The 27075-nt window shown below is 48.1% G+C and overlaps 2 protein-coding genes across 3 annotated transcripts in view; one reads left to right on the forward strand and one right to left on the reverse strand.

The window, feature by feature from the left end:
* HEBP1 (heme binding protein 1) overlaps positions 1 to 9733 on the forward strand; it is a 93174-nt gene extending 83441 nt beyond the window's left edge. For both annotated transcript variants that reach the window (XM_069654437.1, XM_069654436.1), the window contains exon 5: positions 8920 to 9733. In XM_069654437.1, coding sequence (XP_069510538.1) covers positions 8920 to 9139 — 220 coding nt within the window. In that variant the 3' untranslated portion in view covers positions 9140 to 9733. The remainder of the gene's footprint in view (positions 1 to 8919) is intronic.
* Positions 1 to 27075, reverse strand: part of CHADL (chondroadherin like) — a 372075-nt gene that overhangs the window by 220413 nt on the left and 124587 nt on the right. The gene's annotated exons all lie outside the window — the stretch shown is intronic.

Consider the following 27075-nt stretch of genomic DNA (forward strand, 5'->3'; position numbering starts at 1 on the left):
GCTCCAGTCGGCGACAGCGGTCGTCGATGGTGGACAGCTGTCCGGTGCTTTTCTTCGTTCTCCTCGGTGGTCCCCTTCTCCAGTCAGCAGCCTTTCATAGGTCTGTCTACCAGGGAGCTTTGGCAAAGATCAGCTGGTGCACGATGGTCCCTCGTAGCTCGGGGAGAGGTCTCCTTACCAGGTCCTCTCTTGGGTCAGTTCTTGAAGACACAGCAGCTTTCAGATTACACAGAAGGGACCAGCGGTTCACCGTCTTCTTCCGGCTCGGCTTCGAGAGTAAGCATCAAGTATCAACTTCAGCTTCTGAATGATTTCTAGCAATGAGAGGCTCCCAGATATACTCTTGATCTCCCATCTGCTGGGTCACACTCAGACAACCAATCACTCAGAAAGGCATTCAGGCAGTTAATCAGCCAATCAGGCGCACAGTGCATACAGGCCATTCTTCTCCATCCAGAAACTCGCAACACAGAATGTGGATTCGGACAAGTACTCTGCCATTCAGCACTACACACTGCATTCAAACCAGTTTCAGGCCGGGCTGTCTCAGTCATTGTGTCAAACACCAGATACTAGACACCCATAACACAGAAGGCGTATTCGTCACACACTCTATTCACCCAGGTCCCACCCCAAGGGCGTACCCACAGCATACAGTCGTTGGGAAGGCTCAAGCCAGTCTGGTTGGCACTTCCCCACACTACCATATATGGAACTTCCACCCAACAGCCAGTCAGGGGGAAGGGACAGAGTCAGGGCTTCCTGGGACTTCGGGAAAACCAAGGTAACAGGTGATGGATGGCAAGAGGCCATGGGGGCCATCTTGTCTCCATCAGGCATACACCGATTCCAATGACGAGGCCTGGGCATCCCAAAATGGAGGATGCGCAGGGCACCTGTCAATTCAGCACTGAGCTGCCACCAGCCCGTACCCTGCTCTGTGGGCCACACACAGGTGTCCAAAAACATACACTAGGAGTACATGGGTGCCATAAGGGTATCCCAAGGGTCTGTTCACCAAACCAAATACAGGAAGAGCCGCACCGCCAGGAGTCCCACATGAACTCCTGTGCAGAAAACAAGACAGAACATACATGACAAAGCAATAAAGGACAAAGATTCAGATGCCCTGTCTCTCTGATGCATTTCCAGCCTCACACCTTGATCCTTATGTTCGCCCTTCTCGACCGGTTTTCCAGGTCCTCAGTCTGGATCTCCAGATTGTGTGTGGCTCTGGCCAGGTGTTCCATCAAGTCCTCTTTTATGAGCATCGTCCGCCAATTCCTGCAGTGTGGATTCATTGGTGTCCACTCTTGCTTGCAATGAGTGGAAATCGCTTTTGACTTCCTTTATTGCCCCTACCAGTTCCTCCTTCATTTTTTCCAGTTGGGTTTGCATCACATTCGCCATTCTGTTCCTGAAGTTCTGAAAGCATTGTTACATGAATTGCTTTGTGACTCCTCTCTCCTCTTGTTCATCCCCCTCAAGGGTCCTCCTCCTCTCTCCTGTATGCTTCCCCCTCCTTGTGGGGCTGGAGTCCCTCCTCTCTCCACATCTTTTGCAGTGCCCCCTCTGTATTCTTCTTCTCTCCCTTTGCGTTGGTAGGCGGAGACTTCGATCTGTTCTTTAACATCTTTTGCCTCTCCCTGGTTACATCGGCCTAGTGAGCCTGCACTTCCTCCACACTTCGTGTGGTATATATACTTTCCTGCTCCTTAATTTCCTGGTGGACCTTGCTTGCCTTGCCCTTGGTTTATGATATGATCTGATATGGCATTTATAATGCGCCTATACACAAGTGTTTCAAGGCTTGGTTTGCTCTTCAGGAGGGCCCCCCCCCCTGTCTCGAGGTGGCCTGTCGCTCACTGCCCCTCTTTTCCTCTTCCCCTATTTCTGGGTGGCTGCCTCTTGTTTTGCTCCTCCTTTTTCTTCTGTTTCAGGGGGGCTACTATGAGTCTTGCTGTTCCTTCAACACCCTCACCTCAGGGGTCTGACTGTTTTCCGTGGGGGCCCCCTTGTGGTGGGGTCTGGGGTTTTCCTTTAGTGGCTCTTGCGATTCTTTGGCTGGTTGGTGCGATGTGGTCGGCGTACCCCCTCCGAGCTCTCCTCTGCCGGTTGGTTGGCTTGCTCTACGTGGAAGCTTGGGTAGCTGGGAGGAGAGCCGGGCTACTGTTCATACTTCATCCCTGCAGGTGGGTCTTGGGGTATCTTTTTGTAGATCTAGATGCCCCTTTGTGGGGTTATGTAGGCAATGTGCTCCCTCCTTGCACTCCGTTGGTCTCTTTTCAGTGTTCGCTCAAACTGCTCCATGCGGAGCATTAGGAAACCGGGGGGCGGGGGAAGAGCCGGGCTGCAGTTCTTCCGTTCAGTGGGTCTTGGGTTGTCCCTTACAGCCTTTGAAGGCCTTTGGTGGGATGGTGTGGGCAGCGTGACCCCTCCGGTCCTTCCTCCAGCCCCTTTCTGGTGGTTGTGGACTTTAGGTATCCAGGTGCTGTCCTGTTTCCAGCTCTCCCTCCACCCTTGAAGGTGCGGGATCTAACCGTCTGTCTTTGCTTCCAGCCCAGCGAGCATGCTCTGTGTTGCTTCCTGGGGCTACTTCCCTCCGCCGGTTCCAGTCTAAATTCCCCTCCTCCTCTCCGAAGCTCCTCGACCCCTTGCTCTCCCAGCCGGGAGTTTGTGCTGTACCACTGGTTTTCCACCTTTGGAGACGGCTTGGTCTGCTCCTCCTTTTCGACGCTGATCGCTTCCACTGATCCTGAGGCAGCTTTAGCTTCTGTCTGGAACTGGTGGCACTGTCCTCCACGTCTCCCCACTTCGAGTCTTCTTGCCACCCCTGTGTGGTCCCACGTTGGCTCGTGTCGGCTCCTGGATTTCGCTTGAGTCGGGTTGTCCTCACCTTCCTTCCCCCGTTCCGGTACCTGCTCCTCTTTGGACCCCTGCTCTGGGACGGGCCGCCCCGACCTATGATCCTTTCCTTCCCCGGGGAACTTGAGCTAATCTCTCCATTCCACTCTGCCCCCGATCAGCCTTCAGTCCTCGACGGCGCGATGCTTCTCCCCAGGTAGGAGCCTTTCGTAGCGCAGGTGTCCCGCGCCACTTCAGCGGTATGCCGCGTTCCTCTGGGGCTAAGAAAAAAAATCTGTCACATGCTTGACTGCTATCCTGGCGTCCCCGCTTACGACCCAGAGCGAGTCTTGCTATTTTGTGCCCCCTCCCCCCCCAGAGTCTTCCAGGTGGCTCCTTGAGGACCGCTGCTCTCCTTCGCTTGCTTTCTCGTTAATGTCGTGCCCGGGGAGTGGGTTTCAGCATTAATTTCCTCTTTTTTGATGGCTGGGTTGTGGGGAGCACTGTTATCAGTGTTCTCATCCTGGCAGCCCTCTTGGATCTCCCACTTGTTTTTTTAACTGTTTTCAAAATATAACCCCTCTTCCCATGTGATGGCTGTTGGTGCTTTCTGGCCCGCTACATGTGGGTTGGTTCACTAGCCCTGTGGGTGTGTGATGTAGGCGTCGAGTGTGGGTTGTGTGTAAGCGAGAAGAAATAGTTAGTGGGTTTTGGGTGATCTCTGGGTATTTGTAGCCTGTAGCTATTTTATTCATTTTGTTTTTATCCCTTTTGGGCTTATCGTTTGTAGCACCAGTCTTGTGCAGAAATGAACAGTAGTATAATGTTCTACATGAAAGAGATCAAAAAGATTGAATTGGAGAGGAGTGGTATGGATAGACATGCATCCTATTAGAGAAGATGACAAACTACAAAATGTATGCTCTAATCCTGGTTCTTAATGTGTTCTTTATTTAATTTATATAGCGCTTTTGCCATGTAGGGCACGCAAACCATTCTCCCTGTGTTCTTTCGGAGCTTGGTTTGCGTGACCTAGTCAACCGTTGGAGGCGTAGTTGAGTGGATGGGCACGGCGGGCCCCGTTATAATAAAACTTACTTGAAGAAACTACGAGTGCCTCCCTCCATCTTTACACGCTTGTACACAAATAAAACGGTACAATCAAAATGAACAATACATTCCAGGTAAATCGGAACAGACGAGGGGAGAGAAAGTAGAATTATATGTTAGAGAGAGCAGATAGAACATGGGGTTTAAGATTGGCCTGAAAAATGCAGAGAGAAGAGAAAGACTGGAAGGGGGGAGAGAGTTCCAGTGTATGGGGCCAAGCAAGGCAATTGAACGGAAACAAGAAGATGCACAAGGGGTTTTAGGGACAGAAAAAATAAACCGATTCTGGGAGTATATGGCACTGGGAAGAGAATATAGAGAGATACGTGAAGAGAAAAAGGGGGGGGCGAGACCATGGATGCACTTTTAAGACAATTGAGAGGAAGTGATAAAGGAGTAGAGATTCGAAAGGGAGAAGAGGGATAGAGAAGATGTGATAGAGGATCAATGGGGTACAAGAGAAAAGATGAACGGAGGAGTTATAGACGGAGCGAAGATGGATGAGAAGCAGGAAGACCGAGGAGAATAGCTGAGCAATAGTCCATTTGAGAGAAGGCTAGATGGGGAAAGAAGAAGCTTGGTGACATGAAAAGAGAGATCGGATCGGGCATGGCAGATGTTAAAAAGGGCATAGCGACATGATCGGGCATTGGATGAGCTCTACAAAGAGGGGAGAAGGGTCAAAGATTAAACCCAAGTTGTGAGTGGAGGGAGCAAAGACAGGCAGAGGAGGAATAGTAGTTGAAGGAAAAAATAGAACCTCGGTTTTCAAGGAATTGAGGTGATGAAAATGTGATTGATATTGAATTTTTGAACTGTAGAGAGGCAGTTTGAGACAGAGTGTCGGTGAACGAGGAAAAAGATGTAGGTGTCAGCATAACGATGAAAGAAAGTTAAAAGAAGAAATAAGAGCAGAAAGTGGGATCGTATAAAGTGAGAACATCAGTGGACCAGGGACAGACCCTTGGGGGACTCCATAGACAGGATAGGAGGGAGATGTTTGGGCTGCCCAGGTTACTGAATAAGAGCGGGGATAAAGATCAGAGTAAAATCAAGTAAGAACAGAGCCAGATACACCAGGAGTGGACATAGTGGCAATTAGAAGGGAGTGAGTAACAGTTTGAAATGCTGCAGAGAGATCAAACATTAGGACATAAGAGTATTTGGAGTCACAAGCTGTAAGAGGAGCATTGGAGATATGCAGGAGGACAGTCTCTGTGCAATGTCAGTCTCAGTTGATGGTCAAAATGCGGATTGAAGAGGAGGCAGAAGAGAGTGAAGATTGAGATAGGTGGAAACCTGGGAATATACAGCATGCTCATGACGTTTAGATAGGGAAGAAGAGAAATGGGATGAGTTAGCAGGAACTGAGGGATTGTGAGATGGTTTCTTCAAGATGGGAAGAATGAGTGTGTGTTTGAAAAGAGAATGAAAACAAGAATTGAGTGAATTGATAATGGAGGTAAGATAAGGAAGAGGATGAGGATATATTTTGGGATACGGGTAGAGGAAAGGGGGTCAGGTTGAAGCAGTGGGATGGGCACAAGTAAGAAGGACAGAAGTGTCAAGATCAGAAGGAGGGAAGGAGGAGGATAGTAAATAAGGCAATAGGACTGCAGGGGGTGGTCAAGGGGTTCTATGTTGTTTTTTTGACAGGAAGGTCTGCTCAAAATATGTTGGGGGTTAATTGGGGGAACCCCCAATCCCCTCTTTCCCCATGCTAGTCCCCTTTCCCCAGACCCCTTCCCACCCCTTTTTAACACCTTACCCCTAACCCACTTTATTTTTCGATGAGTGGTGTCAGTGGAATTCCGGTGAAGTAAAATACTTTGCTGGAATTCCGGTGAAGTGAAATACTTCCCCGTAATTCCTGTCTGCAAACTGACGGGATACCAATAAGGAGTAGTAAGGGAGGAAAAGGAGGAGCGGAGAGTCACTACTTTAGAAGTAAAGTAGTTTGTAAAGTCAAAAGATGAGGGCGATGAAAAAAGGGAAGTGCAGGGAGGAGAATAGTATGCAGAAGCTGGAAGAGACGAGGGTGATCGGAGAGGGAAAGCTTACGTTCGAAGAAATAGGATTCTTTTTGCATTGAGTAAAGCAAGATCGTAGGAACAATGTAGAGAAGAAAGTGTAGAAAGATCACAGGGAGATTGGGACTTTTTCCAGCGATGTTTGTTTGGCTTTAAGGAGGCTGGAGTGTAGGGACGTGAGGGCAGGAGTAAGCCATGGATGTGAAGGTTTGTGGGAAGGAGAGCAGGGATGGGCAGGATAGGTGGAGTCAAGAATGGACAACAAGTAGAACTGAAGGGCACTTCCACCATCTTCAGGAGAGAGTGGACAACGAGGGAATAGAGCGAAGGAAGAGAGGGAGTGGACAACGAGGGAATAGAGTGAAGGAAAGATTAAAGTGAGGAAAGAAATGAGGTAGAATGAGGTAGGATTGAAGGAGTGGAGATTACAAGTGAAAGTAGGGGTTGAGAGTGGGGGGTTAGGTTGGAGGGAACGGAGTGGGGGAAGAGTAAAAGATGAGTCGAGTAGTAAAGGGGGTGAGCAGAGATGGTTCCTGAGATTGGGAGCAAAGAAACGATAGAGGTCAAGGCAAGAGCCTGATTGATGTGAAGGTAGGATGTTTAAGTGATCCGAGTCAATAAGTGACGGAAGAGAAGAGTGGATACAAGCGGAAAGAAGAGGGAGATTAAAGTCACCAAGAAAAAAGAAAAGAGGGGGGAGGTAAGAAGAAAAGAAGAGGGAATCAAGTTGGTCAGTAAAATCAGTAGAAGGACTAGGAGGTCGGTAAATGCTAAGAAAGGAGACGAGGGATTTGAAAAATTGGAAAAATGGTATTAGGTCAGAATGGGGAGGTAATAGAGTTCTACATAATCCCAGTACCTCCAATGCGCCCAGAGGGGCTGCGGTGTGGGAGATGTGAGTAGAGGGAGTGTGAAGAGAGGCAGTTGTAGGTATTGTCAGGAGTGATACAGGTTTAAGTAAAATGGAGGAAATTAAGGATGAAGTGCAGTCCAAGATTGATAGTAGGAAGGCAGTCGGAAAGAAAGCGGAAAGAAGAGATTGGAAAGGTTACTGGGGCAGGTGAATGAAGACTGAATGAAGGAACGGTGAGAGGCACTGGATTGGATAGGAGTAGGCTTGATGAAAAGAGAGGAGAAGGGGAATAAAGTGTAGAAGGCAATGGATAGTAATGTGGCACACGATCAGGTGCGAAGAGGGGAAAACACTGCCCTTAGAGGAAGGCACCCTGGTCAGGTGAGGATAGAGGACCATGTAAGGCATGTGATCTGTCACATGACCCCGGAGATTGCAGAACTGGGACAGCGCCATGCCAGGCAAGTCAGACGAGACCAAGATGGAACGAGGGAAGAGCCCAGGTGGCCACGTTGTCGGGTGAGTCCACGTCCTGGCCCCTTTGTGCAGTAGCACAGTCAGGTGGAGAAACCGCGGATGGTTGATTTGAAGAAAAAATGTTTAATCCTGGGCAAATCACCTTAACTTATGGTCCTTTCTCTCTCTCAAGTTGGGAGCAATTTGAGACAAACTAACACAGGTATGCAGCGTTAAACCAATAATACTGGTGAGAAGCTGTGGTTTACGGGCAAAACGCAGACCTTGGAACACATATGTACTATTGTGGCAACGTTTTGGTGTATAAACTGCTAAGCCAAAGTGTTTATTCCTATTGTCATTCATGGCTTATTAACATGCTGTTGCCCCTTTGATTTTTTGCAGCACATGCCTTGGCCCATCATCTGGCGCAAGGATCATTTGAGGTTTCTTCTGCGCCACTGATTCTAATCGTGGTTTCTTCGCTAGAATACATATTGTCTGAGCTCCTTGCATTCAGTTTTTGTATGTGGCACATGTTGTAATGCTTAGAACTAAACTCAACCCAAGTAAGAAATACTGTAGCAGATAAAAAAAAAAGTAACTGCGAGGATAGGAAAAGATTCAGTGAAATGCAATTGATGACTTTTTTATCAGGTGAGCTGGAACCTAATCCGCGATCTGGCCAAGTTCAAGTCTTTCTTTTGGTTCTCTTTCTGTTTTTCGGTGCTCTGACATGCCATTTATTTTTCTCACACAAAGACGTTCTTGTTGCACACTAATCGAGCGCCTTAATCGCTAAGACAGTTGCTGGGTGGAGGTGGAGAGAGCCCGACCTTTCTCTTTTGCCACTGTCTGAGAGCAGGGGCAGGCGCGTGTTGTGTGGGTCAAATCATTAAGACAAACCAAACATAGGCCGAGTTATTTATTTGACTGAACACTTGGAGTGATGTTTTTGTATTTTTCTGTGTCCACCCCGAGTCATTGTACTCTGGAATAAAGGGGTGGACGAGCATGAAATATCTCTCCTCTGTCTAGGTTTCTTGGTTGGGAATATCCTGCACTTCTGCAAGACTTCTCTTGGGTGTTCTGACCTACCTTTCAGAGCCAGGCATGCGATTTCCCCCAGTATTTCAATGAGCCTCATGCTGGCTCTGATGGTTAAAAAGAAGCTCTGGAAAAGCCGTGGTGCAGAAGGTGGCTAGCCTGCTCGCTTCAAGAGTGACCAGGTTCTGCATACTGGTAAGGTGGATAAACCACGAATACCTTGGTTCTAGGGAGTTCAAATGTTCTCAGCTGGATGCTTGCTGCTTGCCAGCTTTTTAGACCTGCTGGAAGCCTTATGAGAAGGCTCTAGTGGTGAAGGAGATTAGCAATCCCTTTGCTTCTGGGAGCCACCTGCATAATCCCTCCATTTGCTTCCAGAGCTGCAGATCTAGTAATGCGCTCTTCGCTAGTAAGGCCTTCTAATGTTCTTGGTGGCTGCTGCTAATGCTTTTTATCGGCCACCTGGCCCAGTCTGGTCATTCGTTTTCCGATTCGCTTGGCTGGTAATGCTCTCTTTGCCTTGAATGTTACTGCTCAATTTTCACTGGTTGTGCTCACCCTCTCATTTTATCTCTCCAGGCAATTTGGTGGTTTTGCCAAGGAGGCGGACTATGTGGCCCATGCGGCAAAGCTGATGTCGGCACTTGGCGATGAGGCCGTGGTCCACCGAGACTTCTACTTCTGCAATGGGTATGACCCCCCAATGAAGCCCTATGGTCGCCGCAATGAGGTGTGGCTGCAGAAAAGCAATCAAAATGTCACGCCAACACCAACCATCTCTCAAGGCACTGAACTATAAGGGGGCGGGGGGGCATATGGGAGCCACGTGTTACATCATTGCTCTACCAGCCACAGTGCATCTTTGCAAAGGCAGAGGGTTCGTTGTTTGTCATAAGTGTGGGGCCAAGCCAATGTTTGAGTCAAGGTCATTAGTCTCTGCATAGGCTCAATGTCTGGGTCCAGGTCAATATAAATGACATTGAACCATGTCTGACTTGGTGGATGATAGTAATTGTATTGGCCATGTCAACGTGTCTAGTGCTAAATGCCAGTCTGCAAGGGCTGGGCACTAACTCAGTAGCTCAGGGCCAATCTCCAAGCACTTCCTGCAATGGAGGTGCCAGGCTTAGTATCCTTATGCCAAGTTAGAGTTCACCAGTCCTAGGTGGCAGACCCTGTAGACCTGTGGCATTGCTCTAGTGGCGACGTACTCTAGCCCGTCACCTCTAGGTCCAGCAGGCTACACTACGCTTGCCTGTGCCAAGACGATGAGCTGTCCAACATTAGGGGGACAATATTTGCCCGTCACGATTTTACCTTCCTGCCTGTCAATTGTATGCATGTCTCCATGTTTTTCTTTTAATAATGCTTTAATAAAAGGCTCTTTATATGATTGGTGTTATATTTGCCTGGCCTCTTGCCTCTTAGGATCATGTGAGAGGGCTGTATCGTGTTTACTGCGGGAGGGGTGGGGGGGACAGGTAGGTGCTGTGAAGGGTAAATGGGAGAAAATGTGCTATGCATACAGATAAATGCCCACGTAGTAAGAACCGAGATTGCTAAGTGGCTTTTTTTTTTGTTTTAAATGTGTGTGCTTCTATGCCTGCGGGCCTGTCTTGCGCAATATAAATAAATAAACCCTGTGTTGTGTGTAGAGGCCGCCAACTATCCACGGATGTTTCTGCAAAAAAAAAAGGCAGTTCTGGTTGCATATTTTACTAGCAATCTGCACTTTTAAAAACATTTTTTTTACACTTCCCGCAGATTATCGCTTTAAACATTTGACCATAGAGCAGCACGCAGAATAGTAAACAGGAAGTGAGGATGAGGAAGGGAGAGGTTAAGAGGGCTAACAGACCAGCCACTGATTTCCCGACCTTCAGGAGTGTTGAAACTAAACACTGGCTTTGCGTGCAGATGGTCCCTCCCTCACTTCCGCGCATGTGCATGCTTTCTGTACAGACTACCTTTTTGGGGGGTTTTCTCGTAGAAATTTGAAAAATCTTTCTGAAGACACATTTTTCACCCATTTGGACAGGCTCCAATGCAGTGTGTTGCAGGGTGACTTGGAGTTGTTTTATGCCATATGTCGCCCAGAATCAGCATCCTTGCCTGCATGAGCATAATCGTGGACAGGAAGTTGGCATGTTGGTTATTGTGGTGTATTGGGCGTTAATAAATACTTGCTATTCTTCAAAGGTAAAAGAGGGTGAGGTGGCAGATGGGCACAGGAGTCTCTGTGAGGTACTAATGTAGAGAAACGTGGGAGTCTCCTAGGGCAGGGTGATGAGTTGGGTGGTAGTTCTGAGTCAGTGGTTGCTTAGGAACAGAGATTGTGTCCATATAAGAGACCTTTAGAATCCAGTCATGTCAATATAGCATCTAGACAAGCCCAGTGCCATTGGGACTGGTGCCCATGTCTTTAGAATAGGCAGTCGTAATAGGCACATACTGTAATGTTATTTGCGATTAATAAACCATACTACCTAGCACTGGAGGCTTAACAATTTCGAAAGGTCCAACACCAAGGGAGTGCAGTCATGAAATTGGGGCGTGGCCTCTAACCCCTGAGGGCAGGGCTAAAGACACTGATTTTAAACGCTTACATTTTATATCTTCCCAAAACAAATTTTAGTCAATAATTGATGAGAATGGACATACTAGCAGTTTCTAAATGTATTTGTTTACAGTGCGTTTACTTCTGTTTCTTAGAACAACCTCTATCCTTTAGCACTCTCAATGCTCTAGAAAGCTGTCAAATAAGAGGTTTCCTTACCAATATATGTCAGCGCTGTCCCCCCCTTTTTAAAAAAAAAAAAACATTTAGTGCTTAACTTTACAACAAAAGAAGAAGGTAGCAGCATTAATGGAAATGGCAATCGTACATCTATGGTTATCAACATTAGGTTTGTAGCAATCAGAACGCAGTACATAGCAGGACGTAGCTCGGGTCGCATTGCAACAATGTGGGAGAGGTGGGGGCGGTGAGCTTCTATTCTCATTAGTATTCATTTGCGTTGTTAATAAGTAATTGCGGAAGGGAGATCATATATCTATCGGTTTAGTTCATAAGTTGTAGTGAGGACCATCTCGCCTCCAAGTCGAATGCCCATGTTACAGCTCGCAGCCAGTGTGGCACCGATGGGTAGGTGGGGCGGAGCCATAGCAACAGCATACAGAGAACTGCCAACAATATACAGAGATTAGCCAGTTTATGGAAGCCCCCGTGCAGTTTCTCAAATCTGTGAAACAAACAGTTCAGTGGGTGGGCTCATTAGTGCAGTCAAACATCCTTGACATAGTATCGCATACCTCCTCCCAGACCTCCCCTAGTTTGGAACAGCTCCAAAGCATGTGCAGGTAGCCAGCTTCATCAGAATGACATCTGGAGCATAGAGCAGTGTGTGTGTGAGAAGAGGTGCAGTCTGGTTGGGTTGTAGTGGAATCTGTGTAACACTTTAAATTGTATTAAGCAGAATCTGGAGTTAAGAGACGGTGCTCAGGTTTGCAGGCACATGGCCTCCCATATCTGGTCAGTGGTGTCCGTATCAAGATCCCTGGCCCAGGTCTCGCGAAGTTCCACTAAGAGTTTGCTGCCCCAGTCTTGTAGCTGGTCGTATAATCTAGCAGTGGATCCTCAGGTGGAAGGCCCCGCATATTGCAGCCAACGTGAGCATTGTCCCCACACCGGCGCTGGCAGTTCCTGAAATGTGATAAAGGACCCCAGGTTGAAGACATTGTCCACATTCAAATACCCATCCCTTGCCCACTGTCGCATAGCCACACTGCTGATTTCAGGGAATGAGGGGGAAAAGTTCCACAATGGCAAGCCTCCATGGAACGGGAGAGGGCTATCTAGGATTTTCCATATCTTACTCCAGGCCAATGCTGTTGCGGCAATAGGGTCATTGGTTTCTCGGTCTTTCCACACCAGAGGTACTATTAGCGAACGAACATCACAAATGCAAGCCGTGTATCTCGATTTTCACTTGTGGGGTGTGTGCGTCTTCATCAAACCAGTAGGCTGCATAGTGTGCCTGGGCAGCTACCCAGTATTTTTCGAAGTCTGGGACCACAAGGCCTCCATGTGTGCAAGGTCTGGTCAAGGTGTCCCATTTTAGCCTGACTGGACCTGCGTGCCACATTTAGTTGTTGACCGCCACTTTCAGTGTGCCGAAGAATATAGTGCCTGACCAGAATTGTATGTTTAAAAAGTAATATAGCAGTTTTGGGAGAATCATTATTTTAAGGAGTGCTATGCGACCCGCTATAGTGAGTGGAAGCTTGACCCAAACGCGGAGCCTGGCAAAGAGTTGGGGCAGATACATGCCGTAGTTGCGGGTGTAGAGTGAAGCAGTGTGTCGCATCACCACTACCCCCACATATTTAATCTCCAGGGGGGACCAGGTGAATCCCATAAAATCTGGTGGTGCGACAGTCGCATCAGTGAGTGGAAATAGTTCCAATTTGGCACAATTGACCCAGTGTCCGGACAGAGTCCCAGGATTGGACATCTTGCATGATATTGGGGCTAGGTGTTGCGCTGGGTTCCACGTGAATAAGAGTGCGTTATTGGCGTATAATGAAGTGATTTCCGGCTTGTCTGAAAGTCAAATTCCTCTCTTGAGTGTGTCTGTAACGGATCGCGTCAGTCAGTGGCTCCATCACAATGGCAAATAGTAGGGGGGACAGCAGGCAGCCCTGTCTGGTCCCGCTGTGGACATCTATGGGAGCGAAGAGCAGTCTGTTTACATTAACTCTGGCGCTAGGCGACGTGTATAATAATCTCACCCACGATATGAACCCAGGCCCAAAGTTACATTTACCCAGCACTGCCCACATGAACTACCAGGACTCTGAAATGATGGTTTTCCGAATATCGAGAGCCGCGGCAACTGCCTGCGTGTCAGGGTCTATCTGGGCCAAGACATTAAAGAGGTGCCTCAGGTTCAGTGGTGTGGACAAAACACAATTGATCTGGATGAATGTGTCGCATATAAGGGGTCAATCTGAGCGCTAGCACCTTGGCAAATATTGAAACATCTGAATTTATGAGGGACCGGGATGGCAGGAGCCGCACTGTTCGGCTGGTTTATCAGGTTTAAGCAAGACTGTGATCACTGCCTCGTGTAGTGTGTGTGGGGGGGAGCAAGGGGGATTTGCTTGAAGCTCAGGATTCTTTCCATCGGGCAGCCTGTCCAGGGACTAGGTGAGATTTGTAATGTTTGAAGAACTCCATTGTAAGGCTGTCCGGCCAGGAGCCTTCCCATATGGGAGGGACTTAATTGCAAGGGATATTTCCTCCAGGGATATGGGACAAAACTCAGTGGCAAGTTATCTAAGTATGTGTCTGTCGGGAAGGGTTACTACATCTGATTTGACATGCAGCGTAGAAGGAGTGGAACACCTGGTTTACTTCAGGTGTGGTATGGACCTATGTCCCTATGTCCCTGCCACATCTTGCACAAATGGAATATGGTCACTGCCTCCTACCTGTCGCACCATCCTGGTTAGTAGTCTGCCTGGGTGTTCACCCTCACAGGAATTTCAATTCTCTGTCCTCATGTGTGTGAAATCTGCCGATCTCAGTCAACGAATACAGTAGCGTCAGATTTGGATGCATACTACTGTTCCAGCCGGTTTAAAGTGGTTGTGCTAGTATGGATGTCACGCTGTATAGTTTTGCGTCGCCCCCATTCGGTATCCAGTGCCATACCACATACAAAAACCTTGAAGGCTTCTCAGAGTTGCAAGTTTGTCTACAGAGCCCATATTCATTTCAAAGTATTCTACTACATGTTTTCCCCATTTCAGCCTCAAATACCAGGTCTAGCAGTGATTGCGGGTTGAGCCTCCATATCTTTTGTTTCCCATGCATCTCCCAGTGTCGGTGTAATCTGGGAGTGATCTGAGAAGGCTCTGGGCAATATATCCACATTGCTAAGGCGGCTTATGAGAGCGCTAGACGCCCACCACAAATCTATCTGGGAATGGGAATCATGTACAATGGAGTAGTATGAATATTTTTCTGATGTCGGGTTAAGGACTTTCCAGGCATCAACCATTCCCAGGTTGACCAGCCCAGACTGTAAGGCATGGGCTGCCTTGATCAGCTGCCGCGCCCTACATCCCGACCTATCGAGGTCAATGTCCATTATTGTTTAGAGGTCACCCCCCATGCCCAATAGGATGGGATTAGGGGGTATAACGCGAGTAGGGCTAGTACTTCTGAGTTGAGTCAAACTTAGGATCATCGACATTGCACCCATATACATTCAGTAAGATAATTTATTGATCTATCAGTACGCCTTGTAGTAAGACATATCTGCCTAGGGGGTCTAAGTTTGATTTCTTTTTTTTTTTGGTATTATCTTTAGTTTTTTTTAGTTTTTTTATTTACATATTGCATAGATTTATGTATGAGGGTCTTGACTCCCCTACATTGGGTCGAATATGTAGTATAATATCGCTGTGCACCCCAGGTTTTGGTGAACTTCTCGCATCCTGCAGCCAGTGCATGCCTCTCCTGCAAAAAAAGGATGCGCGCTTTGTCGCTCTATGTAAAGCTGGAGCTTCCGCATTTTCGTCGGATTGCCCAGGCCTCATATGTTCCAACTCATAAATTGTAATGTCTCAACTCCCATTGGGCCAGTGGGTGATATAGATTTTGAGTCCCCTTTGGATAAGTATTGAGTATAGTAATAAAGTCACTACCAAATAACGCTGCATCCTATCGTTAAAAACACACGTAAATCACATTTTGTATGATCATCCCACAACTTCCAACCCCCACCCCTCTCCCAACCAGAGCAATGAATATCCCACATCCAACATCCCAACAACGCTTGCAACTTTGCATGGCGAGGAGGTTCACAGACTATCAACACAGCCTTAACATTTATATCTTGAAGATAGGTAACGGGCGCATACTTCCTGACTGTCAGAATTTTATGGTAAAAAACAACAGTTGCACATCGGGGGAAATGTGTACTCGTGTATTAATATTACATCGCCCACTTTGTATCCCGACAGGGGTCAAACAACAAGAGTTTCAAGGAGTGGGGCTTTCTGTTTAGCTTCCCCCTGGGAAATGGTCGTCTAGGAACTTCATGGCCTCCTCGGGCATAGTGAAGTAGTACACCTTGTTGCCATGTTCAATTCTCAATTTGGCTGGGTATAACATGGCCCATTTTAAGTCTTAGTCTCTTTTGTTGTGGCCATGAAGGTTTTGCGCTCCTGTTGCGCTGTGATAGAAAGGTTGGTATATATTGGATTCTATTGGAGCCTAGTAGTAGCTCGCCCTTGGCTCTTGCAGCTCATAGCAGTGTGTCTGTCTTGGTAATTGAGTGCGCGAGCAATTCTCTTGCGGGGAGGAGCCCCGTGCTTAGGCTTGGGGGCAAGCATACGATGGGCCCGTTCTATTGCAAATTGTGGCGATTTAGTTTTGGGGCATCCAACAAGGACATCGGTGTGCGTTCCACAAATTCTTCCATAGGTCCAGTAACGTCTTCCGGCACACCTATAATATGTAGGTTGTTCCGTCTTGATCTAGATTCAAGAGCCTCATTTTTCTTACTCACAGACAGCACCTGCTTCAAGAGTGAGGCGACATCTGCTCTAAGGACAATTACTTTGTCCTTGGTCGTTCCCACTCTAATCTCTACATCTGTGATGCGGGCATTGGCTTTCTCCATCCGAGATTTTGAGCTGATTGTACTGCTCGGCATCTAACTTGGTGTGTATGGTGGTAAATCCTTCGTGCATGAACTCCATCATGCGGAGGAGCTCACTGGGCTCATCAGGTTCTGCCATACTGCCCGCCGCGTCATCAGCACTCTGCGCCACCCCCGCAGTCTTAGATGCGGCTTTGGCAAACATGTACATTTTTTCCTGTCTCCCTTTGTCATTATGATCTTGTAGTGTAGCTGAGGAAGTGTAGTATGGCAGTGGGGGAGAGAGGAGTACGCCAGTGCAGCGATCGCGTTCTCCCAGGGCAGTACACAGGGTTAATGCAATTGTGGGCACGGTGCATCAGTAGTATGCTCGGGATGAATGTAGGGTACAAGCTGGGGTGTGCTATGTCATGGTTCAAAAGAGACGCCAAACCGGGCCCAGTGTACGCGTAAGAATCTGGGAGGAAATGCAATATTAGTGAAGGTTGTCTAGTTGCCACTTGCCAGCTTACCTCGGATCAGGATATTGGGTAGGTTGTGAGTGGTGCTGCACGACTCCATTCTGGAGGCGACAGGATGGCCATGTGTCCCACAGTACAAGTGGTCTCCAATGTGCTAGGTAGGCATGGAGCAGTGCAGCGTGCTTCGCTGCAAGGATAGTGTCACTGGGGTTGTAGCGAGGCAGTCCAGTTCTCCAGCGGTGGGCCTGGGAGGGTTATGTTTTACTGTGTGGGCAACCACTACAGCTGCAGTATAGGGAGAAGTGATCAGTTGGCTTGCGGTGTGTGTCTCAGGAGTCATCCTCCAGTGGGGAAGGGTGGACAGCGCTGGCTTGCCAGGCCCTGCTCCCGTGGCTCAGGAGCAACAAAGGCCCAGGGGCTGTGTAAATGAAAGTGGGCATTGCGGCCACCAATAAGCCTCAAGGCAGTGGTCAGGTCTCTGGTCACGGCCGGGGGAAGCCCCCGGGAGCGGTAGGATTGTGTGGTAGTTTCGACAGCAGTCCGGGGCCCCCGGCCGCAGTCCAGAATGGAGAAATCGTCTTTGGGTCCAGGATGGCAGCAGAGAGGGTCTATGCCGAACCCAGCTAATAGACGAGGTGAGGGACGTCTTCCCCCGGATCGGTTACCACTTAAGGTCGTATCACAGCTGCCCCGGGTCCTTAATTAGCCGGTAAGCAGAGCCCGACTGCCCGAGCGGGTATGCATTGCAGGAGGAAGGCGCAGGTCGGTTGAGTCGCGGTAGCATGCCTCCAAGTAGCATAGGTTAAGGGAGTGCTTCGGAAGGCACAGCGGGGAACCGGCCACGGTGGTCCAGTGTGCAGGCATTCAGCAGGGTGGGCGTCTTCCGTGCATCATATTTTATGCCCTGGTGATGATGATTTAGTGATGCCGGGCTGCGGAGCTGCTCACTTAGGTGGCCATCTTTAGCCACACGCAACAGTGCCCTCCCAGCACTGCCCCCTTTTAAGTTGGGTGTACCCAAAGAAAATTCTAAGTCCTGTGAAACTTATAAATGCAAGCATTGTCACTGTAAAACATTTTCATGTTGCCTGTGCAAAAAAAATACCATCCTGAGGATATATGCCAGTGCAGGCCCTCTTTACAGTTAGGTGTGCTGAAAGAAGAGTCTGGTCCAAATAATATATGACAGCACTGCTACTTTAAAACCTTTACATGCAGCTTTTGCCCAGCGCCATCATGGGTTTTGCCTCAACAATATACGCCATTGTGAAACACTGTCATGCTACTTGTACCTAAAAGACTGTCACGAGCCTAGCATCAACAATATATGCCATTGTAAATCTTTTTTTTTCCTAAAGGTATTATTTTAATGTTGTTTTCTGGACATCCTTAACAGATACTGGCTAACTGCCAGACAATCGGAACTGATTTATCAACATCATCACAAAGTCCATTTAACCCCATTCCCCCTCCGCCTCCCCCAGGAGTGTTTCATAAACAACTGTACAATAAAACAAGCAGGGCAACACAGGTAGTGATCATTATCTCGGGTATATTTCAGTCATTATCTCGGCTATACTTCAGGGCATATCTATGAGATTCAGAGATGTTCGTCTTCTTGGACAAGATAGGGCACTGAGATATATTCCCATAAATGAGAAAAAGGGGGCCACACTGCCATAAAGGTAATTTGTCAGTTCCTAATGTTATCCGTACGTTTTGGCATTCCCATAATAGTTCTCACATTGGCCAACCATAGATGCATTGTGGGAACCTCCGCTGTCCTCCACAACTGGAGGATTGTCAATTTTGCAGCCTACAGGAGGTGGGCAAGCAAGTTCCTTTCAGCACAGGTGCATGAGGATGATGAGGGCTGCAGAAGTCCCAGGACACACATGACCGGATCCTCTGAAATATCAACCTTAAAGATGTCCTTCAACTTAGATCTGACCTCCAGCCAGTAATCTAAGATCATCGGGCACGCCAATAGCACATGCAGCAGCATCCCTTCCCCCTTACAGTCTCAACAGCAAAGTTTGGTATTGCCTGGGTGATAGTGGTGCAATCAAGACAGGGTTTTGTACCATCTTGTCAATATTTTAGTCTTGGATTTGGCCAATTTAGGACCCAGTGACGTCCACCCCCCCCTTATAAACTAACCCCTGTTTCCCCGTAGTTAGTGGGTATCCTAGCTCCCACTCCTAATTCTCACAGTATGATCTCTTGTCAGAAGTGGAGAGTGAGTTAATATATTTATACAAGCGTGAAATAAGCCCCTTAGTATGCCGCCAATTGAAATACTTGTTCCGTTTGTCAGCGACCTAGTGGCTGCCGGTGCAGGACCCAGTGTCTGGCCTGGATATGTCTAAACCTATCTGACTCCTCCAGCCCTAAGGAAGCCTTGAATTCCTACGGATCCTTCCATTACCAATGAAGTCTCTGATCTTTCACCCCCACCCCTTCTTCATCCACTGTATGAATACTCTGTCCATTTGCCCCAGTGTAAAATCTTCATTGTTAATCACTGGGGCAAACTGGGAGGAAAGGTAATGCCCGCTTCATTTTGCTAACGCTGTCTCACGCCTTCAGGGATCCCTGTGTAACAGAATGTACATATAAGCTTTGCACTCAGGCTGAGCGGGGTACCCAAGGTTGGGTCTAATTATGTTGTCCTGCAACAGCGTGTTCCATCCCAACCCAAAGTTTCTGTGTCCCTTTGGACAGTCAATAATTGGCCTAATCTGCGAAGCCCTGTAGTAATCCCATAATTTGGAGAATGTTAAGTCTCCTTTAGCCTTGGCAGCGTACGCTTGTTTACTCTAGGGGATCCCCCACTTCCACAAAAACTGAACTAGAATAGAATCTCATGACTGCAGAGTCTGTTTTGGATTAAAAACGGGAAGAACCTGAAAAGAAATCTGCCATTCATGGTAAAACCTTAATCTTTATAATTGCGCTCTTACCAAACCTAGATTAACGTAGGCTACCCCATCTTTCCAGGTCCTTCCTTACACTCCTTATCAGTGCCCGGTAATTGGTCCCAGAGAGCTCCGCTTTTTTGGCTGGAATATTAACCCCCAAAATATTTCACTGACTTAGAGGCCCATGTGTAGTTCCAATCCGTAATACTGGATTTCCTCTGCTATCCCTTGCAAGGAGGTCAAGGGGTCTGTGACGGAGAGAATTACATTGTCCACTGAAAGGTTTATTTCATGCTGGATACCAGCAAATTGAATGCCGGTTATGCGATCATTCGCTCTGATTCTTGTCAAGAGGTGTACCATTGCGAATAGTAACTGTGACAAGGGACACCCCCTCCTGGTTTGCCAGCTCAGGTACATGGGATCAGTTAATGCCCTGTTGAGGATCAAGCGGGTCAATGGTGATAAATAGTTGGACATAATCATGTGACACATCATTGCGCTGATGTTTAATTTGTGAAGCACCTCCAGCAGGAACCCCCATTCAACCCGGTGAAAGGCTTTTTCGGCATCTGATGCCAAAAATAGAGAATATGCCGGATTCTGCCCAGATTTATCCACCAGATGTGGGACCCTTTTAATGTTGTCGACAGTGCCCCTTCCCCACACAAATCCGGATTGGTCTGGATCTATGAGTGCAGGAAGGAGCCTCTCTAATCTAGTCGCCAACATCTTAGTGAATATCTTGGCATCCAGGTTCAAGAGAGCGATTGGCGTATATGAAGAGCACAACATGGGGTCTTTCCCAGCTTAAGTATCAGTATCACCTGTGCCTCCCTCATTGATTGTCGCTGTTCTCCCCCCCCACTCCTCCGGTAAAGAGGTGATACAGTATTATACAGGAAGATGGATACGAGAATATTGCAGAATTTACAATAGATTGCAAGGAAATATAATAATAATATACAGTGTAATCTACAGGAATATACAAATGCACAGATGGTGCAGGTGTCTGGTCAAGTTAAGCTATGGCGGAGGGAGTTAAGCCGGTTAGTCTGTCAGTAATCATGTTATGAGGTCGCTCTGGCACCTGACACCTGGCTCAGTGATTCATAGAATATGGCCATCAGGCCGTTCGGACCCGGGGCTTTGTTATGCTTAAGCACTTGAATGACTTGTAGGACCGCGTCGTTGTCTATTGGGGCCTCCAAAGGCTCACTATCCCTTTGGGACAGTGGATTTAGTTCCACCATGTTTAGATACGTGATCTGGTCCTCCCCTGATGGAGAGCCTGTCATATAGAGAGAGTCATAAAAGTCCCTAAAGATTTCCCTTTTCTCATCTTCCTCCCCCCATTCCTTTCCTCCCTTCTCCCTCACCCTCTGGATAAATGAGCAGCTCTCTTGTTGCCTAAGAAGGTGCGCTAACATCTTGCCAGTTACCCTTTTCGAAATACCTGTGCCTCTGTCCCAGCAATACATGTTCCGTCCTCTGCCCCCTCAGCAACTTCAGCTGCTGTTTGGACTCACTTAATAGCTTAAAATTGTGGTGGGCTGGGTCTGCCGCGTAAGTGTCGTCAGATTTCTTAATCTCCGGCCCCTTTCTACAAGGCCCCTGACCCTGTTTATTGCTGCAGCACTGGCGATGATGCTTCCCTTAGCCACTGCCTTCAGGTCGTCCCATCTGGTCCCTTCATTAGTGTCCACTACCGGGATTGTTAACCAAATAGTTCTGTACTGTTCCCTACAGTTCCTTCAGACAGACCGTGTCCCTTGGAATGCCCAGAGGAATCCTCCACTGGTGGTGTTGTCGACATCTCGCCCAGTCACTAAGGTAGCCACACTATGCTATGATCCCCCATGGTTATGGGTTCAATGTCCAAGGAGACGGTCCTACGGGATAGCCCGGAGGAGATGAAAATGTAGTCTGTGTGATGCTGAGGTGTGTGCATGTGGCATATGGGTAAAGGCAGTTTCTGTGGGGTGGTGCATGAGCCACACAACTATAAGACTGCAAGCGGATATCCGGCCCCTAAGTGACACGGAGGCTGCGCAAATTATGGAGTATGTTTGACTCGACCTATCCTTCATCCCATCCATGATCAAATTCATGTCTCCAATCACCTATAACCTCTACCCACCCGCTCCGTTCCAGCATCTCTATCACCTGCTGCATAAACTGCTCTTGCCCCGTACTGGGGGTGTAGAATGAAAGTATCCTCACAGGGTTACCTTGAATTCCACCCCACCACCCCAAAACCATGATCTATCTCCCTTCTGTATCCTGTTTCGTGACGTTGTGTTTAACCCCAGGTCGTTATGCAAGAGGACCGCCACCCCTGCCCTTTTTTTACTAGAGGCTGAGGAAAAGAATTGGAGTGAATAATTCCTATTCCTAAGGAGCGGCTGGTCCTTGTGTATCAGGTGTGTTTCTTGCAGACCCACTACCTGTAGGTGCATACGCTTAGTTCTCGAAAAAAAAGCGTTTGCTCGGGGTAGTAAGACCTCGAGCATTCAAGGTGCCTACCATAATCGCCTCTCCCTCAAACTTTCATTCACGCTTCATGCCCCCTATGTCATCATATTCCCCCTTCCCTCTGGAACCCACATTTTGTGCCCTGTTGCAATGTAGTAGTAGAAATGCCTTTCTATGCTCCCCCCCCCCCCTTCAGATGTTCACCCCCGATATCCATATAAATCATACACCCATGCAAATACCCATGTGCATATTCTAATTCTACCCAACATTAGATTAGAAAATGTGGCCCCTCCCACTTGACCAGACCTGCCGCCCCACGGCAGCTATTACTGTTTATTATCCTGTCACAATCTCCTAGAAGCTGTCCCTGTTAGCCTGATTTGCATCTCGAAGTACCCCTGAGATATTTCTGTGATTTATTTGATCCCACACACTTAAGCCCTAATTCACAGAGTGTTTTACAATGGGGTTTTGCCATTATACAATGCTTCTGTGAATTAGGCCCTTAGAGTTTTGCTCTGCTGCATTGATTCTCAGCTAGAAAGTACCCTCTATGACTTGGAAACTGTTCCTAGCTACTTGATTCACACCTAGAGGGTGCCCTCCCCCTAAATAATATTGTAATCCATTTGCCTGCGCCACTCACTTAGAATTGATCCTGTTAACTTAAACCGCACCTAGAGACTGCCACTGTGGTTGATGCACTTCTAGACAATTGCACTATGTGATACCTCTGTGATTTAGTTGCCTCTGCTGCTCACTTAGAACTCCCTACCGCTACCCTCCTTGCCCCCCCACTGCCCCGGTGACCAGAATCTAGACGCAGATTGTACATCTTGGGCCTACATAGCAACTATTACTAGTTCATCAACCTCTAGGCCCCTCACTGACCTCGCCCAGGATGGATATCCCAACCCTTGATATACTCCCTCTCCAACCCATCCCGATCCCTAGCCTCCCCACACCATACCCACCGCCCATTCCTTCCGCCTCGCGGCGACTTGGCCCGCGCTCTAGCTCCCAACTTCAGAATCCCCCCTCCATTCCTCACCTGTTCGCAAACCACGCCCACTCCCCCCTGCACATCATTACACCCAGATGCCGGCCGTCCACTCTTCTACCATCATCCCTCGTCCAACTCTAAGATCAGAGGAGCACTCTGGCACGCCAAACAACTACCCCCTCAAGCACCTAACCCACTCTCCACATCCCACCCTACCACTTTGACTCCCACTCTCGCTTTGGAATCTATTGAGAACACCCTTATAGCCCTCGCCCATACACCACACCCTCTATCAAAATCCCAAGCCAGGGGAGCCCTCTGGCGCTCCAAACAGCGCAAACCCACCTCCACTTCCACTGCATCCTTATGGTCTCTGAAGAACTCCCCTCCCTCGCTACTATCCTCCCATGCTGCCCACTCCCTCCCGCTCAGCTCACTGGGAACACACCACCCCCTTGACCAACCTCCCATAGCACCCTCTCCATCCCCCATCACCCCTACACGACCCCTGCCAACAAACCACCCCCTTCATATCCCTTCCCCTCTCTGAATCTAGTACGTCTCACTCGCTAGATCAATAGCCTCATCTCCCCAACCCTCTCACACCCCTATGGCACCAAAACCCACGAAACGCAGAAATCAGGACTAGTCCTCTTCCTTGACCCTCTATCCCTCACCACTTCTGCCTCTGCCCAGCGCCTCCCCCCTACTCCTGTGAACTCGCCTCTCTCCTCTCCCAGTTTCCACCCCTTTTCTCTCGACTTCTCACCCTGTACACCTAAACCTCCTTCGCCCCAGACACATTCCAAAATCTGCCCACCACAAATGCCTCACACCATCCGTCCCACTCACCACCCTCCCTGCCCCCCTTGACCCACCCCTCGTCTCTCACATTCCTACCTACGCCCGCCTACTCTTCCCACCCCCATCCACATGACACTCTCAGCAGACAGGCACCACAGGCACCCTGCCCACCCCGTACCCCACCACACCCACCACCCTACCGAGCGACCACGTCCCTCTAGTGCACACTCCGATGAGCTCAACAAAACCCTCATCCCCTCACAAAGTCTCTTGCATCCTCGTAACGCCCGGATTGAAGAGGAGGCAGAAGAGAGTGAAGATTGAGATAGGTGGAAACCTGGGAATATACAGCATGCTCATGACGTTTAGATAGGGAAGAAGAGAAATGGGATGAGTTAGCAGGAACTGAGGGATTGTGAGATGGTTTCTTCAAGATGGGAAGAATGAGTGTGTGTTTGAAAAGAGAATGAAAACAAGAATTGAGTGAATTGATAATGGAGGTAAGATAAGGAAGAGGATGAGGATATATTTTGGGATACGGGTAGAGGAAAGGGGGTCAGGTTGAAGCAGTGGGATGGGCACAAGTAAGAAGGACAGAAGTGTCAAGATCAGAAGGAGGGAAGGAGGAGGATAGTAAATAAGGCAATAGGACTGCAGGGGGTGGTCAAGGGGTTCTATGTTGTTTTTTTGACAGGAAGGTCTGCTCAAAATATGTTGGGGGTTAATTGGGGGAACCCCCAATCCCCTCTTTCCCCATGCTAGTCCCCTTTCCCCAGACCCCTTCCCACCCCTTTTTAACACCTTACCCCTAACCCACTTTATTTTTCGATGAGTGGTGTCAGTGGAATTCCGGTGAAGTAAAATACTTTGCTGGAATTCCGGTGAAGTGAAATACTTCCCCGTAATTCCTGTCTGCAAACTGACGGGATACCAATAAGGAGTAGTAAGGGAGGAAAAGGAGGAGCGGAGAGTCACTACTTTAGAAGTAAAGTAGTTTGTAAAGTCAAAAGATGAGGGCGATGAAAAAAGGGAAGTGCAGGGAGGAGAATAGTATGCAGAAGCTGGAAGAGACGAGGGTGATCGGAGAGGGAAAGCTTACGTTCGAAGAAATAGGATTCTTTTTGCATTGAGTAAAGCAAGATCGTAGGAACAATGTAGAGAAGAAAGTGTAGAAAGATCACAGGGAGATTGGGACTTTTTCCAGCGATGTTTGTTTGGCTTTAAGGAGGCTGGAGTGTAGGGACGTGAGGGCAGGAGTAAGCCATGGATGTGAAGGTTTGTGGGAAGGAGAGCAGGGATGGGCAGGATAGGTGGAGTCAAGAATGGACAACAAGTAGAACTGAAGGGCACTTCCACCATCTTCAGGAGAGAGTGGACAACGAGGGAATAGAGCGAAGGAAGAGAGGGAGTGGACAACGAGGGAATAGAGTGAAGGAAAGATTAAAGTGAGGAAAGAAATGAGGTAGAATGAGGTAGGATTGAAGGAGTGGAGATTACAAGTGAAAGTAGGGGTTGAGAGTGGGGGGTTAGGTTGGAGGGAACGGAGTGGGGGAAGAGTAAAAGATGAGTCGAGTAGTAAAGGGGGTGAGCAGAGATGGTTCCTGAGATTGGGAGCAAAGAAACGATAGAGGTCAAGGCAAGAGCCTGATTGATGTGAAGGTAGGATGTTTAAGTGATCCGAGTCAATAAGTGACGGAAGAGAAGAGTGGATACAAGCGGAAAGAAGAGGGAGATTAAAGTCACCAAGAAAAAAGAAAAGAGGGGGGAGGTAAGAAGAAAAGAAGAGGGAATCAAGTTGGTCAGTAAAATCAGTAGAAGGACTAGGAGGTCGGTAAATGCTAAGAAAGGAGACGAGGGATTTGAAAAATTGGAAAAATGGTATTAGGTCAGAATGGGGAGGTAATAGAGTTCTACATAATCCCAGTACCTCCAATGCGCCCAGAGGGGCTGCGGTGTGGGAGATGTGAGTAGAGGGAGTGTGAAGAGAGGCAGTTGTAGGTATTGTCAGGAGTGATACAGGTTTAAGTAAAATGGAGGAAATTAAGGATGAAGTGCAGTCCAAGATTGATAGTAGGAAGGCAGTCGGAAAGAAAGCGGAAAGAAGAGATTGGAAAGGTTACTGGGGCAGGTGAATGAAGACTGAATGAAGGAACGGTGAGAGGCACTGGATTGGATAGGAGTAGGCTTGATGAAAAGAGAGGAGAAGGGGAATAAAGTGTAGAAGGCAATGGATAGTAATGTGGCACACGATCAGGTGCGAAGAGGGGAAAACACTGCCCTTAGAGGAAGGCACCCTGGTCAGGTGAGGATAGAGGACCATGTAAGGCATGTGATCTGTCACATGACCCCGGAGATTGCAGAACTGGGACAGCGCCATGCCAGGCAAGTCAGACGAGACCAAGATGGAACGAGGGAAGAGCCCAGGTGGCCACGTTGTCGGGTGAGTCCACGTCCTGGCCCCTTTGTGCAGTAGCACAGTCAGGTGGAGAAACCGCGGATGGTTGATTTGAAGAAAAAATGTTTAATCCTGGGCAAATCACCTTAACTTATGGTCCTTTCTCTCTCTCAAGTTGGGAGCAATTTGAGACAAACTAACACAGGTATGCAGCGTTAAACCAATAATACTGGTGAGAAGCTGTGGTTTACGGGCAAAACGCAGACCTTGGAACACATATGTACTATTGTGGCAACGTTTTGGTGTATAAACTGCTAAGCCAAAGTGTTTATTCCTATTGTCATTCATGGCTTATTAACATGCTGTTGCCCCTTTGATTTTTTGCAGCACATGCCTTGGCCCATCATCTGGCGCAAGGATCATTTGAGGTTTCTTCTGCGCCACTGATTCTAATCGTGGTTTCTTCGCTAGAATACATATTGTCTGAGCTCCTTGCATTCAGTTTTTGTATGTGGCACATGTTGTAATGCTTAGAACTAAACTCAACCCAAGTAAGAAATACTGTAGCAGATAAAAAAAAAAGTAACTGCGAGGATAGGAAAAGATTCAGTGAAATGCAATTGATGACTTTTTTATCAGGTGAGCTGGAACCTAATCCGCGATCTGGCCAAGTTCAAGTCTTTCTTTTGGTTCTCTTTCTGTTTTTCGGTGCTCTGACATGCCATTTATTTTTCTCACACAAAGACGTTCTTGTTGCACACTAATCGAGCGCCTTAATCGCTAAGACAGTTGCTGGGTGGAGGTGGAGAGAGCCCGACCTTTCTCTTTTGCCACTGTCTGAGAGCAGGGGCAGGCGCGTGTTGTGTGGGTCAAATCATTAAGACAAACCAAACATAGGCCGAGTTATTTATTTGACTGAACACTTGGAGTGATGTTTTTGTATTTTTCTGTGTCCACCCCGAGTCATTGTACTCTGGAATAAAGGGGTGGACGAGCATGA

This window comes from Ambystoma mexicanum, chromosome 3q (genome assembly GCF_040938575.1).
Source record: "Ambystoma mexicanum isolate Mex_15411 chromosome 3q, UKY_AmexF1_1, whole genome shotgun sequence".
NCBI classification, from domain to species: domain Eukaryota; kingdom Metazoa; phylum Chordata; class Amphibia; order Caudata; family Ambystomatidae; genus Ambystoma; species Ambystoma mexicanum.